General features: G+C 34.0%; 3 protein-coding genes across 4 annotated transcripts; 1 reads left to right on the forward strand and 2 right to left on the reverse strand.

Annotated features, from left to right (window-relative positions):
• Nucleotides 1-1,004: 1,004 nt before the first annotated feature.
• On the forward strand, nucleotides 1,005-16,260 carry LOC106121719 (uncharacterized). Of its 2 annotated transcripts, none has more exons than XM_013317505.1 (20): nucleotides 1,005-1,117; nucleotides 1,505-1,780; nucleotides 2,256-2,503; nucleotides 2,667-2,792; nucleotides 3,406-3,486; nucleotides 4,128-4,208; nucleotides 4,764-4,778; nucleotides 4,926-4,982; nucleotides 5,336-5,563; nucleotides 6,048-6,189; nucleotides 6,729-6,888; nucleotides 7,280-7,447; nucleotides 7,899-8,136; nucleotides 8,496-8,619; nucleotides 9,268-9,484; nucleotides 10,216-10,414; nucleotides 10,776-10,948; nucleotides 11,188-11,388; nucleotides 15,653-15,774; nucleotides 15,857-16,260. In XM_013317505.1, the coding sequence occupies exons 1-20, from the start codon at nucleotides 1,089-1,091 to the stop codon at nucleotides 15,969-15,971; spliced, it is 3,000 nt and encodes a 999-aa protein (XP_013172959.1). In that variant the 5' UTR covers nucleotides 1,005-1,088; the 3' UTR covers nucleotides 15,972-16,260. The 2 variants fall into 2 exon arrangements, with proteins under 2 accessions (XP_013172959.1, XP_013172960.1); XM_013317506.1 differs by having other exon boundaries at nucleotides 5,342-5,563.
• Nucleotides 12,399-15,504, reverse strand: smid (nuclear valosin-containing protein-like smid). Its single transcript, XM_013317507.1, has one exon. It carries the CDS (start codon nucleotides 15,388-15,390, stop codon nucleotides 12,766-12,768), a length of 2,625 nt encoding a protein of 874 aa, XP_013172961.1. The 5' UTR covers nucleotides 15,391-15,504; the 3' UTR covers nucleotides 12,399-12,765.
• A 270-nt stretch (nucleotides 16,261-16,530) lies between the features above and the next one.
• Nucleotides 16,531-17,025, reverse strand: Rpn12 (regulatory particle non-ATPase 12; the record flags this gene model as incomplete). Its single annotated transcript, NM_001312624.1, is given in 2 exon segments — nucleotides 16,531-16,719; nucleotides 16,982-17,025. Coding segments are annotated over 2 exon segments (188 nt in total), but the record flags the coding sequence as incomplete, so codon positions are not given.

Below are 17,025 nucleotides of genomic sequence, written 5' to 3' on the forward strand. Positions count from 1 at the left end.
ATATACAACGCGGAGTCGAGTGCATGTTACCCGGAGGATCTCAGAGATGATACTAAATTTTCTTTCATGAATACATATTAAAAAAATTTCAACGAACTCCGTCTTATACAATAGTAGATTTGTTTGTGCTACTATACTTACAGGCTCTTGTGAAGATGTATTGGTGCAATCTTTTTTTAAGATTTTATTAATTTATGCAGAAGTTAAATTGAATTATGTATTCTAAAATGTTAACGGTAAATTATATTAAAGATTAACGCGCATTCGTCAACTCCTCGTCCACTTTTCACCGCCACGATCTCGCAGATAAAGGAAGTTAAGAAGTTGCATAATATGAGTCGTGTTAATGGACCCAGGAGGGAATGTACAGAAAAAGAATACAAATAACTCCCATTCCTTCTCAATGTGTTCTATATGTAAAGGGTTGGAAGTAAATGTGGATGTAATGGGAAAGGTGAAAAATGATCCATCACCATTAAAGATTAAAAATTTGTTATGGTTGCGCACATTAAACACCATTGGGTCTATTGACAGTTGTAACTTTGATATTTTGGGGATAATATGTTTGTGGGCACTTGTTCGATGGCACATTTAAAAAAATGTGCTTTTACAGTAATTCTAAGGACCGGCCTTTCTCCTTAATCAATTACTATGCTATGGAACTTCCTTTGGAATAATTTGATGGGTATCTTGAGTAAAATATTTTATGGACCTCTTCATATGAAGACATTATAACGTTGTAAGGTTTTATATGACAAAATAAATGAGTGGATATTTTAAAAACTAACATTTTAAAAAGCTTTATGCTTTTATTTTTAGGGAAAATACAAACTTCGTTTATTAAACTAATTATAAAAGTGTTTCCCTAAATACCTGGGTAAATTTGTACTAAAAGGGCAGCATTAAATCAGCAGACCATAAACAATTACAGAGAAAAGATAGCAATACCAAAGAGTCTTTGATAACATAAACAATAACAAAATACTGTCATTGTCAAATGTCAATCATCGAAAATATCACTTTAAAAATACTTTTACCCCTTTTAATTTAAATTTAAAGGTTATTACCTCATTAATAAGTATATCAATATGAATGTCCCTTTAAGCAAAAAACAAAGGTTCTGTTTTTCATGAATTTTTTGCCTCATTACAGTCTTCAAAGTATATAAAATACATGTTTACTCAGAGTTATATTTAATTACATGGTAAATCGTATCTGCAACACGAAAGATAAAAGTAATAAGAGGAATGTACAATGCTATAAATACAGTTTTAGATCTCTTTCATGCTTTGAACATTGCTTTAATGAAACAGAATACAATGTAGAATCTCAACATTTGTTACTACACAATCGATTGTTTATTCTACACTTTAAAAATAATTTTCATTCATATATTTTAATTTAAAATTCAGTGTTATATCCAAAATATAATAATTTTCAAATACAACACTATAGTTTTATTATGTCATTTTTTTTCTAATGAATTATGACCATTTCATTGCAGATATAGAGCACGTAAAAAACAGAGACTTTTGGAGCAACGTAAACCTTTTGGTCTTGGTTACCAAGGACCTTTAACAAAGCCACAATTCCAGCCTTATACTATTATACACGGGAATAAGAACGTAACTAATACTAAAGATATAGCACAACAAATTGTAAAGAAAGAAATCACAAGTGAAGTTATTGATATGAACGCATCAATAAAACTTGAACCAGATTTGACAGATGATAATTCACCATCAATACCTCTAGCTCCAACACCAGCACAAATAACACCGTAAGTTTATTCTTATTATTATAAACAGTTAAAGCTTGCTAGCTATAAGAAAGAGTCCCAGGAACTGCAATATATTTCTAGTTTATAGAGGTCTCAAAGGCACATATCTAAGAAGAGATTTACAAGATAAGTGTGAAGTCAATCACCTGCACTTGGCCAGCTTGGTGACTATGACCTAGTCACCCCTTACTTAGGGTAGGCTTCCAGCTTTAGTGGATATGTATAGTGAGCTTATGATGAATAGAGATCTTGTTCTTACCAGAGTTTCTAGCTTATGGTGGTTGCCTGTTGGGACCGGACGTTACTCGCTTATTTAAATTTGACTGTAGAGTAAATCCAAATAAAATGCCACTAAAGAGACTGGATATTATTTCTTTTAAAGTTATTGGCCAGTTTTGGTCACTGATATTAACTATCTTATACAAAGCAGTTTCTATTCTATTTTTATTGTACTGCATGTTTTCAATTCTTTCAGACAAGTACTGAAAAAACCTTCACTAAACATACAAGGAAAAACTCAAGAGAAATTTAAAATCAATCAGAGACAAGAAGAGCAGCCCAACAATAACCAAAATAAAGAAGAAAATGCAACATTAAATGAAGAAAAAGTTGAGACACCAAATGAAAATCAAATTGAAGAACAGAATAAATCTATGAATACAACAGACTCTCATATGAATGAATCTACATTGAATAATCAAACACAAAATCAAGACAAACCAGGTACTTGGAAAACAATATAATTTTTTTTTTTACTTGTTCCTTCCTATTTTCATTAGGCGCATAAAAATGTCTTTACATTTCTTATTTTTGTATGGGTCTGCCAATTCATACAACCACTAATTATGTATGTATGGTTTGCTAACCTTGTTAATTCATTTCTTAGCTAATGAAGTGAACAGTGGATCACAGATACCCGTTTTAATGAAGCAACCTCTCACCAACAAGAACAAGGCCGACAACATTTCAAAAAATCCTGTCCAGACAATACCAACACTGACTAACCAATCGGGTATTTATCTTGAATTTACATTGTTTGAACACATTTTTTTTATATCATAAGGAGGCAACGAGCGCGTGACCGTTGCCCATAGACATACGCAATTGTATATGGGTTGCCTAACTTTAATCAACGGAGGAGTACTTTCCATGCATCCTCTCATCCGGAAAGTCCGCTTCGACTTCCCATCCTTTCCTTATAAAGAAAAGGATGGGAAGGGAAAGAGGACTGCATAAGGCCTCCGGGACGCACACTCATCAGACGAAACGCGGAATAGCTTCCACTTGACGCCTGTCTTCTATGTGGTCGTGGTATTTCACCGGGCGAGCCAGGCGAATTCGTGCGAAGATGTTAAAGCGGACTGTACCACTGTTAAAATACATTTATCAAAACATCTTATTATCTCTATATCTTCGATAAGTATGATAGAGATTTTCTACTTTAAAATAATCTTATTTACTTCACATATAATATTATAAGTGTGTAAGTTTAGAAGAATGGATGAATTTGTGTTAAAAGGCATCTCCAAGATGGCTTCATGGATGTGGATGATATTAGGTACAGATGTAGAACACTGGAAAACTTTTTTATTATCTATATTAAATATGTAAATATAATATTTCAGGAAAACCAAAGAAAATCCCAAATACACCAAACCCATCAATCAATTACCAGAACATCCATCATGTTCCGTGTCCACCAATGTGTGAGTTCATTTTTATGTCAAATTTAACAAAAAAAAAAGAAGAAAAACAAATATTTTTTTTAACTATTACTATGTAAAGTAGAAGAATTTAATAATAAGCTTTATAATTTTAATTCAATTGCTTTGTATGTATTTTTTTTAAACACTCTTTTCCCTCATTTAATGCTTATTGCCTATCAATAAAGGATAGTATGGATGAATAGATGGATGGATGTTTGTTTGAAGGTATCTCCAGAACGGCTGAACGGATCTAGCTCAAATTTGGCACAGATGTAGAACATAATCTGGTAGAACACATAGGCTACTTATTAAGTTTTTTTTAATTCCGCTCGGACAGAGTCGCGGGCGAATGCTAGTTTCTTATAATTTCTTTCTTCCATTGAATTCGACTATGCCATATAATACTCATAATTTTCGCGATCCGAATGTAAGAACATATACTCGTAGCTGGATGGATTAGTAACTTATGTGTTTGTCCAGACTATTTTCTACATCTATGCCAAATTTCAGCGAGATCCAAACAGCTGTTTTGGAAATACCTTCAAACAAACATCCATATATCCAAACATTTGTATTTAATATTAATAAGAAGAAAGATGAATGTTCCTTCCATTGTTTAGTTTAACAAATATTTATTACAGTGAATCCCGGTCAATACCCTGCAGCCAATTTAGAAATGCTATATCACAGCATCTATGCTGCAGAATCCGGTATACCTAGAAGTAAGTATATAACAATGTTAGTTTACATAAAACATATATCACCTTATATACTATAAATTTAGTTCAGTTAGTTATGCAACAGGCGGTCACGAGTACAAACGCTTGTTTAGATGCATTAACTTCTTTTTAGTTGGACAATAAATGTGTTGGTAGCTTAGAGGTTAAGAACTTGACTTGTATCAGCAGGTCCTCGGTTCCAATCCTGCCATGTACCAATGTGTTTTTCGCTTTAAATATGTACATTTATCAGAGTCTTATGGTGAAGGAAAACATGATGAAACACCCCGCACATAATTGTGAAAAAATTCAAAGATATGCGAAGTCAACCCGCACTGTGCCAACATGGTTGACTATGGCCTAGTCATCCCTAACTTAGGGTAGGATCCGAGCCGAGCAGGGGGACATATAGTGAGCTGATGATGCTTCAATTTCTATGTTTATACTGTTCAAAATGTGTCAAAATATTGCCTTTGTTTTTTTTAGAAAGTGTATTTTGACAGGTCAAAAGTGTTTCGGCAGTTTCTTTTTTAATTTTATATTTGTTTTTTGTTTCAGGTGCATTTCCGAGTGGTAAGAAATATCCAATTTAAAATAACAATTCAGTACTGTTTTCTAAAGTATATATACAGAAGCATTTAAAGTTTCTTTAAGAAATGTCGTCATCTTGCATTTATTTTGTAAATTAAATGAATGTTTAATTATGTTTTTTTTTTCTAGGAGTCCCGATGTCGTTTTTGTTGCAACAACCAAACTTTGGAGCGATCCAACCGCAGTGTAAGTTTAATATGTAATTTATTTAATTAAGAATTTGCATGTGTTGCCATGTTGTCTAGATTTACCTATTTTGTCTACATATAATTGTTACGATGTATGAAAAACTATTTTTGTGTTTATGTGTACTATTCATACCTTAAATTTTTAAAACAAAAAAAATTATGCACAATATTTTCGATAGTCAAATAATAGGGTTAAAATATTCTTATTTTGATTCATAAGCGACATGAAGTAATTCAATGTGTACCATTTTTTACCGATTTTTTTTGACCGAAAAAAGTAGGTAGGTTTTTTAATTATTCATAGAACTGTAAAATCTATATTATAGTTTTAAAAGAAAAAAAAACAATTAGTTACAGGTTACAGGCCCATCAATCCAGGTCTTCTACCCCATATAATGCCAATGCACGACCAAAGAACGAACCAACCGACATTTTCTCAACCGCAAATTTATATAGACAGTAATTTCCCAACAAACACATCGACTTATGTCAATGAAGTTCCACTTACAGTACCATCTCAACCTTATTCACCTTCTGATCTCTTCACCGAAGATGGTGAAGCAAGTAAACCTAATGAAGGTAATATTAAAATATTATAATCTTACTCTTACTAATATTATAAACTAGTTGTCGCCCGCAATTCCGTCCGCACGGAATTACAAAAATAACTAAATAGCCTATGTATTATTCCAGACTGTTCTACATATATGCCAAATTTAAGCGAATCACCCGTTTTGGACATAACTCAGACAAACATCCAATCATCCATACATCCATCCACATGGCATAGATGTAGAACATAGTCTGGAAGAACACATATGTTACTTATTAAGTTTTTTTTTAATTCCGTGCGGAAGGAGTCGCGTGCGACAGCTAGTTGTTTATAAGGAAATGATAGGAAAAAAGGGGAAATGTTCTCTTTCTGTTCATCCCCCGTCGGTTAAAGGTAGGCAACGCATCTGCAATTGCGAATGTCCATGTGGAGGAGGCGCTTCGCCATTTCGGCGAATTCATGGGACTGACTAGAAAAACACATGATATTGATTATATTTAAATATTCCAGAGGGACGCGAAAGTTCATCTCCGGATTTATGTAAAGTAGGTCAGAGACGTCTGAGTGCGTTTGAGCGGCTCGGACCACTCACTCAGCCTAAGAAACCAAAGCTGACTATTAATCTTAGCTTCAACAAAGAACAAGCCATCAGGTAAGATGTTCATTCACTTATATCATTCATTCATTCAATCGTTTAGGTATGTGAATGAAAAGACGATTAGTATTTCCTCAATTGACAAATTTAAATTTTTCTGTAGTAGAGTTTTTGTAGATGAATGAATATTTGTATGATGTATGAGAGAGACATTGTATGTATGTATGTATGTATGAGCTCACATTTCTTTTTTTTGTTTTGATAGACAGACGGACGGACAACAAAGTGATTCTATAAGGGTTCCTAAAAATATATTTGCACCTTAATAACACTATTTTTTGAATAATAATAATATAAAATTGTTTGTGTTCTGTATGTCTATTACATTGTGCATAGGAAGGGGAAATATTTCCTTTTGTGTGTCCCGTTCTCTGTCGAGTAAATGTAAGTAATGCATCTGCAATTGCGGATATCTATAGGCAGTTTTCACTTTAATATTTCGCAGTATCCTGGTGACACAAAAAGATACCTTCTGTAACTCAAAACGTTTTTTTTATAAGTTGCCTAATCATTGGCAAATATGTTTCGTTTCATAGGGAAGTAGTGGGTGAAGATGAAAGTAATAAATATGTCCCCGTTCATATGAGAGAAGATATAATCAACAGTTCTGATGAAGTTGTGACGACGCATTTAGGAAATTGGCCGTGGAAGAATCCCATTGTTGTTAGGAAAAGTGTCGGCGCTAGAGCTTCTAAGGTAATAAAATGAATTTAAGTGAAAGTAAACAAACACACTTTAGTATTTTATAAATATTCACTAAATTAAAAATACACATGTAACGTTTATAAATATACTAGCTGTTGCTCGCAACTCCGTCTTCGCGGAATTAAAAAAAAAACTTTATAAGTAGCCTATATGTTCTTCCAGGCTATGTTATACAACTATGCCAAATTTGAGCGAGATCCGTTGAGCCGTACTGGAGATATCTCCAAACAAACATCCATCCATCTAAACATTCGCATTTATAATATTAGAAAGACATTTAGTTCCAATTTCCACTAAGCGGAATGCAGCACGACAGGACGTGCGGATAGTCACATTGTGGAAATAGGTATTAAAAGTATAATGCTATTTTTGGCTATTTTAGAGTGCGATGATAATGGAACAGGAACAAATGGAAGAGGTTTATGAGAGAGGGAATATATTTATTCAATTAACAGTCAAAGGATATCCTAACACGTGGAGTAAAGAAGACGTATTGGATACTTTGCTGGAGAATCTTAAAGGCAAGTGCTTTGTGCCTTGCTTCATAGAGGTATGTTATAATTGGTTGACATATAACGATAATGATTTGATGAAATATAAATAATATTTATTGGTAAAAATCAATCTAATTTACATTTTTTAAAGCTCAGTAAATATGCTTAGTCTACACTAAATTCCTTGATTCCACTAGTCGCGACAGCTATTTATCTGAGTAATTTGAAATTCCAATAGATTGCGCAGTGGAAAATAATCCTAGCCTTAAATTTGTCATTTAAAATTTCATGTTTAATGTTTACGTAACTACGTTATCCATAAATCCGGCTCAAAGGACCACATTATTCTAAAATCGAAAACCTCACTCAAAACACTACTTATTATGTAGCTTATACTACTAACAATGGCTTAGTCATCCGTTTCATTATCTTTAAGAAAAATAGAGTTAAAAATATATTTTAAACGGGGATTTTGGTCTGGGAAACTCACGGTTAAACATATGTTAGTTCACACCAACGGAATGCAAGTTCCTCGTGATAAGATCTCGTCCAGCGCTGGTCGCTATCCACAAGCTGGGCTTCACCGCGCGTAAGGATGACGTCATTCTCCACATCACCATATACGACATCGACCTTGACATTAAGACGATCAACTTCCTGCCAAAGATAGTTCTCAGGTATTTAGTAATGCGAGGTCTAGAAAATGATACTAAATTGAATCTGCAAGAATTTACATTACAACCAGGTAAGTGCTAACTATTTTAATTTGCTCTCTTTATTTGGTTGTTTAATAAATTCAAATTACAATACCTCGTTATTGATAAAAACTTCTGAAACACACACATCTTTAATCCTTATGATAATATTAGCTGTCGCCCGCGACTTCATTCGTGCGGAATTAAAAAAAAACACTTAATGAGTAACCTATGTGTTCTTCCAGACTATGTTCTACGTCTATGCCAAATTTCAGCGACATCTGTTCAGCCGTTATGGAGATTCCTTCCAACATCCATCAATCAGTCCATCCACCCATCTATCTAAACATTCGCATTTATAATATTAGTAAGATATGTCAGTATCTTATTATATTTCTTTTATTTTCAGATGTTAGCCATTTTATTTACTATCCACTTAATCGTACAAGCAACCAAATTGGTATCATAGATTTGCACGTCGCAATTGTGTGGAACAATCTCACACATCTTGTTTTGTCTCACAATAGAATGACGTAAGTATTTAATTCATTTTAAAAATAAATTAAATTTAGGTAAACGTATAATGAGATTTAATAACCTACTTATAAAATTGACAGTGAAATTAAATAACCCAATCGTACTTACGAATAAAAACCCATAGACCCTGAGTCTGAGACCCAAATCGATAAGACAGCGCTATCTATTCGCTGCATTTAACTTATTAAACTATAAAGTTACAAAAAAACACTTTATTATTTTAGAATAAACTAAAAAAAAATGAAAAAATCTATAGCGATGAAAAAAAAATTTACGCAAATGAAATTTTAACTTTACTATATTTTTAGAATTTAATCTCTCATGCCTACTATACGTGTTTTGTGTCGAAGTAATATATTCTATGACACTCCGTGGAAGAAGACGATTCGAATGACACCTCACTCATCAAAATCGGTTCAGTCGTTTAGGCTCTAGAGTGTCACAAAGGAACTTACATAAACATACGCGCGAAAACTACTGTCCTCTTTGTCAGTTGGTAAAAACGTGAAAGAAACTCTGTCTTTTCCAAGGAAAATGAAAGAGATGACGATATGTTTGTGAACTTATCTTTTTAATATTGTAGATATGTTTATTATATTGATTTAGTTATAGGATTCTTGTATTATATCGCCAATTATTTCCAGCTCTATAGAAGGTTTCGATCTTCAACATACAACACCGTTACTGCAATACTTAGACATATCATATAATAACATAGAAAGAATTACAGTATTATTAAACTGTAGGAAGCTACCACTAAGGTCGCTTACACTGGAGGGGAACCCCCTTTGTACGGACTATAGAGACCCAACGGATTATGTTAAAGTTGCAAAAATGCTGTTTCCTATGTTACTAGAATTAGTAAGTATTTTTTTAGCCAACTTCAAAAAGAAGGAGGTTATCAATTTGTCTATATGCTTTTTTTATTTTTTATATGTGTTATTTTTATATCAAAATGTAGCAAACGAGTGAGCGTCCACCTGAAATCGCTGAAATAGCGAAGTGACCGTTGCCTATAGACATACGCAATTGCATATGCGTTGCCAAAAAACACCTTTTTATTTGTAAATCTAAATCTTATGTGGCATATTATTTTACAGCTGTAAACTAAACAATGCTTTGACCAATTGACTGTTATTTAAAAGTCAAATTATAAATTGTTATTTTGTAATATTTAAATGCTTAAAATATACTTCATTATTTTATGAATTGAATAAATTTACTATTGGTGCAATGCGTACTATCTTGTATTCGTTGCCTAAGGCCCTTGGTACACATGGCAAAGTAAATCGTCGAAACCAATATTGTGTTAGGTGACGGGAATCGCGTTGCGCAAGCCAATACACACGACGTTAAATCTCCGACGCGAATCGTCTTTTTGGTCAGTACAGGCATTGCGACATGACAACTGTATAGATTTGCTCCGCCATCTTGAAAACTGTAGTGATTTTTGGAAATGACAGATATATCGATTGTGTTGCGTAAGTCACTTAACGACTAAAATTGCCTGCTTCGAAAGATTTACGTTGCCTCGTGTACCGATGGCCTAAAGATAATCATTTTAAATATTAAATAAACATATATTATTATAGGATGGAATAAAAATTCCGATCAATGGCGATTTGCCAAAGATATACAAAAATTACTGCGATATCGAGGCTAAGGAACTAGTTGATAAATTTCTTCAGACTTACTTCCCTATTCTGGACATGCCGCCACACGAGAGAGATTTAACTGGAGACATGTATGATACTAACGCCATTTTATCTTTCACTTCTAAATCTTCTTTATGTAAGTTAATGTTTTAATACCACTACAAATATATAGCATTTGGATATGATATTTTGTTCTATTGTGTAATAGTTTTTTTTTATATAAAAAGGTGCCAAACGAGCAAGGGACACTCATATTTTTATATAAATTTTATAATGTCTCACGAAAGTTTAAGTGTGAAAGTCACTTTCTTTTGTAAAAACTATAAAAATATGTCTTAGTAATGTTAGGGGAAATACCACGATTATTTAATGAATTTATAGTTGATTTCTGAGTCCGAAACCACTCAATAAAACGTTTCGTAATCCCAAACAGAGATAACAATATTTTTTATAAAAAGATTTAGGTCTCAGAAACCAAAGATTAATATTGTCCACAGTAAGTATGACGGCATGGCGTAGAAACCGTGCTTTATTCTTTTTCAACCGTCAAACGGATGATATGATCGGCGGATGTATTTCAACTGTTAAGAAAATAGTTAAATTTATGAAGAAATTGCCGAATTTGCAACATGATCCTACAACATTTACCGTAGACGTCTTGTCACATTCCGTAAGTGAATTTTTTTTTTCATAAAAGTACACAAGCCTTTAAAACTTTTTAAAGTAAAAAGTTATATTTTTATTTAAATACTCTTTCGTTAACAAGTCAATGTATAAGATTCAGGCCATCGTGGTTGACTATGGCGTAGTCACTCCTAACTTAGGGTAGGCTCCGAATCCCTTAGTGGGGACGTATAGTGAGCTGATGATGAATTTGAATTTAAATCATTTAAAATATTGGTTATTTAGAATACGTCAACAATTATCACCATAAGTGGGATATTAAAAATAACAACAGACAGTTTAGCGGAAGATGAAAATATGATAGCGTTCAACAAGACGGTACTTCTCCATACAAATGACGGCGTCGAATACAAAATACATAATGATTTGTTGCACTGGGACCTTCCATCACAGGAATACCTCAAGCAGGCGTTTACGAAGACAGCCGTGAGTTATTTTTTTTTAAAATTTTACTAATATCAAAGCGAATGTTTAGATGGATGGATGAATGTTTCTTACAAGGTATCTCTAGAACGGTTCAAAATATCTCGCATTTAGCTAAGACGTAGAGCATAGACAGGCTACTAATTATTTTTTTTTTTAATTCCTCGCAGACGTAATTGCGGGGGAACACTAGTCTATACATTTTGATAAAATTGATGTGTCTGTATATACCTAACATCGAAAAAAGTCATATTTCATACACATAATGTATTGCGCAGATGATGACGAAAAAATTTAAAAAAATGTTATGCCTTTCTGAGTTTGTCCGCAAGTCCGCGTTTGTTCCGGGTAACTTCCGCAACAGCTAGACCGATTTTTATGGGAAGCTACTTATTTCCTGCGCTGACGAAGTCGCGGGCGACCACTAGTTTTTGTTTTCAAATTAATGTGATGTTTTTCGTACCTAACGCTGCGCAACGTTTAGGTATCGTCAAGACGTAAAGGTATGCAAGGGTTCTGGCGAACAAAATAAATAGGTAAGTTTGGGTTTTATTTGCCACGGACTCGGTAATCTTCTGGTATTCCTAAATTTAAAACGCTGAATCTAAATCCTGTATCATTTTTTATTAAATAGGAGTATTGCTTGCTACTTACAAGGGATACGATACTTTAAATGTTTTATCAATGAAGTTGACATCACCTTGTCGATTGTTTGGTGTCGAGTGCAATTGACGTACTCCTCAAAACATTTGCTTCGGCCCCATTGTTTGTAAACTGGACTTTTGCAATAACCAGCCAATCAAGATCTATCATCTCGCGTTACATTTATTTCGCTTCGGCTTTTTGTACCTTTATTATTTTTAAAACCAAGGAATTAAAATGGTATGTCACTCGAATCTAATAATTGAACCGATGTTGAGGGATAAAAAAGTTAACCTTTAAGATACTAAAGTAAATAAGAAATTGAGTTAATAAACCGTAATGAAAACCATGTTCAAAAATAATATTTTATATTTTTATTTCACTGGATTATAAGTGCAGTAATTTAAATGACTGACATTAACTACCAAACATAATTGCATATACAGAAAATTGAAAACCATTAAAATACACCAATAATAAGTATGAAATGGAGATTGAATATAGAAAAATATTCTATTAATCATTCTATGTACCAAGAAATATTCAACTTTATTATTTTATACAGATTTATTTTGCATGACTACTCCGGAATGTAACATGAAAGAAATTCAATTCAAGATCTAAATGACAAAATATAGCTTAAATGAACACTTGGCACTATTACTTATACTTACATTGTAAGATTCAATATAAATAGAAATCATCTAAGATCTTTATGACCCAAATACTAAATGATTCTCACACTGTATCCATTGACTCTTCATTTGTTGGCTCCGTCTCCATTTCCATTTCCTTTTCATCAATCCCTGAATACTTTAATCTCAGTTTTTCATAATGTATTTGTTCTTTTACTGATACTGAGGGTTTACATTTAGTAAGAGCTGCTTGGAAATCATCAAATGTGACAAAAATATCTTCATCTAAAGTACCATTTGAAATGTGAGTTGTTAAAGCATTTGTAGCTGCCATTCTTACTAAGCCTGACAGATCTGCACCTGTATATCCTTCTGTCATCTCCGCAATTACTTGTAATATTTGTACATCAGGTGCTAATCTTGGTCTAGTACCTTCTTTAGTCAACTTCCGTAGTATATCATACCTATCTTCTCTGGCAGGCATACCAACATACATAACTCGATCCAAACGCCCCGGTCGCAATACCGCAGGGTCTATGATATCTGGTCTATTGGACGCCGCTAGAACAAACACGCCTTCACGGCTTTCAATACCATCCATTTCAGTTAACAATTGGTTTACAACCCTTGCAGCACCATTGTGATCCTGTGATGTACGTCTAGGACATAACGCGTCAAATTCATCGAAAAATATAACACACGGTGCTGAATTTCTCGCACGTCTGAAACACGTCCGAACTGCCCTTTCACTCTCACCCACATACATGTTCAATAATTCGGGTCCTTTAACTGATATGAAGTTTACTCCGGCCTCATTTGCAACAGCTTTAGCCAGTAATGTTTTACCACAACCAGGTGGCCCACAAAGCAGAACGCCACTGGGAGCTGATAAGCCAAGCTTTCTCAATTGCTCAGGATACTTTACCGGTGCTAAAACTGCCATCTGCAAATCTTTGCGAACTTGATTTAATGAGCCAACATCATCCCATGTCACATCTGGCACAGTAACTATACCTTCCCGGACGGCACAAGGTTTTGTTGTTTTCAAGGCTCTTGTAAAGTCTTCATGTCTTATAGAAAGTCCGGACAATTGTTCAGGAGTGTAAGGTATGTTATTTTCAAGTAGGTTTAAAACATCATTAAATGGATTATTAGAGATTTCTTTTTCTTCTACAGCATCTGGACTTGTTTCAAAGACATTTTCAGGTTCAGGAGGGTTTTCTACTAATGGTACTTCTAATTCATCCTTTTGTACATTTTCACCTTCTTGGGGACTGTCTCCATTCTTTTCTTCATTCTGCACAGTCTCTTCATTACCTTGGTCTCCATTTGGAATATTATTGACATTATCTTTCGGTTCAGCTTCTTCCTGAGGAATTATGATAGGTTGCAGCTCTGCCTTATTCTGAATTTCTTTGAAAATTCTCTTAATTGCATATGTACTAGCTTTATTTACAAGAGCTTGTAAATCAGCTCCAACAAAACCTGGAGTAATTTGAGCCAGTACACTCATATTCACATCTTCATACAAGGCTAAATTTTTGCACAAAATCTCTAAAATTTCCTTCCTGGCTTTTAAGGATGGAATACCTAAGGTTATTTCTTGTTCAAGGCGACCTGCTCTTCTCAAAGCGGGATCTAATGCATCAGGATTGTTTGTAGCAGCAAGTATTAGTATGGAGGCATTATTTTCACTGAGACTGTCCAAGCTCGCCAGTAACTGTGCTACCATACGCTTCTCCATGTCTTTTTGGGCATGTATTCTATTTCCACACACTGCATCTATTTCATCAATAAATAAGATACATGGAGCCACTGACACTGCCCTCTCAAATAGTTCACGTATACGCTCCTCCGACTCTCCAGATACACCACCAACTAACTCAGTGCCAGTGACTGCAATAAGTGGCAACTGAAGCTTACCAGCTATAGCATGTGCTAATAATGTTTTCCCTGTGCCTGGTGGTCCATGTAACAAAGCCCCTCTAGGAGCCTTTATACCCAATTCTTTGTATACTTCTGGATGTTTCATATGCAATATCAAGTCACAAATTTGTGTTATTATGTCTGACAACCCTCCAATGTCCTCAAAACTAACCTTAACATTTTTAGCTTCACTTATTTCGAATTTTTTCTTTGTTATAGGATTTTTATTTGTGTCAGCCTTCCGTTTTTTTTCAACAGGATGCTGTGTATTTACTTGTTTATTAGTGTTTTCTGCCGACGTGTTAGTATTACGCGCAGAATTTGTCAAATTTATATGAGGGGTTATAGTAATTTGATCGCTGATTTTTGGTAATTTTGGCGCTGCGCTGCCGTCTTCATCACTGCTCAAAATGTCAATAGGCTCGCCCGATTTATCTGTAGCTCTGCGGGAGGTCGCCGGTCGTTTTTTATCTTGCATCTTGTACATCGCTAATAACCGATTGTTGAGTGCACTGTTGTTTTCATCTAATAATTCTATGTCAGATTCCTCTTCTGAGCCTTCTGAAGTTGTTGCACCGTCCAAACCGTAACTCTGTAAAACCACCTTGTAAGCACTTTCGACCATCTGACAGAATGCGTTATCGCTTCTATTGCTGTATTCACGATACCGCTCTTTTAGAGAACGCGCCATTTGGCTGACATCGACGAACGTTTTATCCACATTTTCTGCCAAATAATTCTTAACTCGTGACACAATTATAGGATCATTAAGAGTTTTTTGTCGAGTTTGATGCTTCTTCATATTTTACACGGGAAACTATTATTATTTTGGATATATTTCTAATGATTTCGAGTGTCTTCGTCGTAACTCGTAATGTTTGACATCGGCGTCTCCGAATCAATGGAATTAGTCAATTATTGCCACTATAAAATAATTAAAATTGGTGCATTCATATAAATTGTCACAATTTAAAACATAGAATAAAATAATTCAATTAAAAACTTGTATTATTTGCATTGTCTTGCTTAATTGGTGTTTTAACAAGATTTTTTTTATATTTCAGGTTCCGTTATCAAAGAAAACTTTAAGTGTAACATTGGATACTCCGCCCAACACAAACACGAAGGATCAGCTCGTGAATATTTTTATGAATTTAACCGAGTTGGATAAACCGCATAGTGAAAGGTTAAAATTATTTGTAATGTTTCGGAACTTTGAATTGTTGTTTAGATTTAAGAATAAACAATAATTTTAACATTCGTTTCAGGTATCTGGCGGAGAAAGACTGGAATATTAAAGAAGCTTTGCAATACTTTACTGAGATAGTCAAATTGAATCCAACTACCATGAACCATACATCATCAAGTGAATTGGTCACATAAGAAAAAAAAACTAAATTTATAGTATAGTATTATTGTAAGAACACAATTTAAAACTAAAGTGTTCTGGAATTAAGGTCTTCAGAATAATACCGACAAACACAGTTCAGAAACGGTCTTTCTTTCTCTACTTTTTATGATGATGGTGGTTTAATTTATTGGAGAATTAACAATATGTGTCATATGCTCTTCAGCCACTTTTATGAGTCGAGGTAGGCTCTCTCTAAAAACTTATTTTAAGGATTAATTTTCTTTAAGCGTTTTATATACTGTCACATTCTTATCTAATTATAAATCGTAAATAATAGAACGAAAATTCTTTCATTTTTCCTAACCTTGTGTATAAATTATTTTTAATCTATGCTGATGAAGTCAGCACTAGTGTATTATAAAGGTGTTGCCTGCTTGAAATATGTGGTTCGTTTATAGTCATGAGTTTACAGCGTTCAAGACTACCTTGATGTATTTGATCTTTAATCGAAATGTAAAGGAAAACACGTAATCTCTACCTACCTCTTAGGGGAGTGATAACAATTGCAATGGGGTGTGACAAAAACCACAGTACATTTTAAAAATTTTATTGATGAAAGATTACAAATGAAGGGACCTATACAATCATTTCTAGATGTCTAGCATATTCAATGGTTTGTTCCGCAAGCTCGGCAGATGGCAGCACGCCGGCGGCCGCGGCGCTCGCCTCGTCAGCTGCATTGAAGTGATAGCAGTTATCCGTACCCAACACCCAGTTACGCTACAAAAAAATATTGTGAACTATAATACTTTGAATGGCATAAACAATGCTCTCAAATGGATAAGCACGCACCCTTAGTGTTGATTTCCCACTATTGTAGGTTAATATAAGGCTTTTATGAGTCAGTTTAACAGGACATCTGTAGCATTAAGGATTGCTCTACCTTCTCATTTGTTTTTCAAATCAAAATAATTATTGTATTAGGGTTTTGATATAATCCACATAAATACATATATACATGGTTGGATTTCTTTGAACATACCTTCTTTCCATATTCAAGAACAGCCATTTGTGATGGAAGATTGA

Source organism: Papilio xuthus, unplaced genomic scaffold (genome assembly GCF_000836235.2).
Source record: "Papilio xuthus unplaced genomic scaffold, Pxut_1.1 DF826938.1, whole genome shotgun sequence".
Classification (NCBI taxonomy): Eukaryota; Metazoa; Arthropoda; class Insecta; order Lepidoptera; family Papilionidae; genus Papilio; species Papilio xuthus.

Coding starts and splice junctions, on each gene's coding strand:
- LOC106121719 (XM_013317505.1), top strand. CDS start 1,089: ATGAATGTCCCTTTAAGCAAAAAACAAAG. Junction 4,983..5,335: donor TGGAGCGATCCAACCGCAGT/GTAAGTTTAATA, acceptor AAAAACAATTAG/TTACAGGTTACAGGCCCATC. Junction 6,889..7,279: donor TCGGCGCTAGAGCTTCTAAG/GTAATAAAATGA, acceptor TGGCTATTTTAG/AGTGCGATGATAATGGAACA.
- smid (XM_013317507.1), bottom strand. CDS start 15,390: ATGAAGAAGCATCAAACTCGACAAAAAACTCTTAATGATCCTATAATT.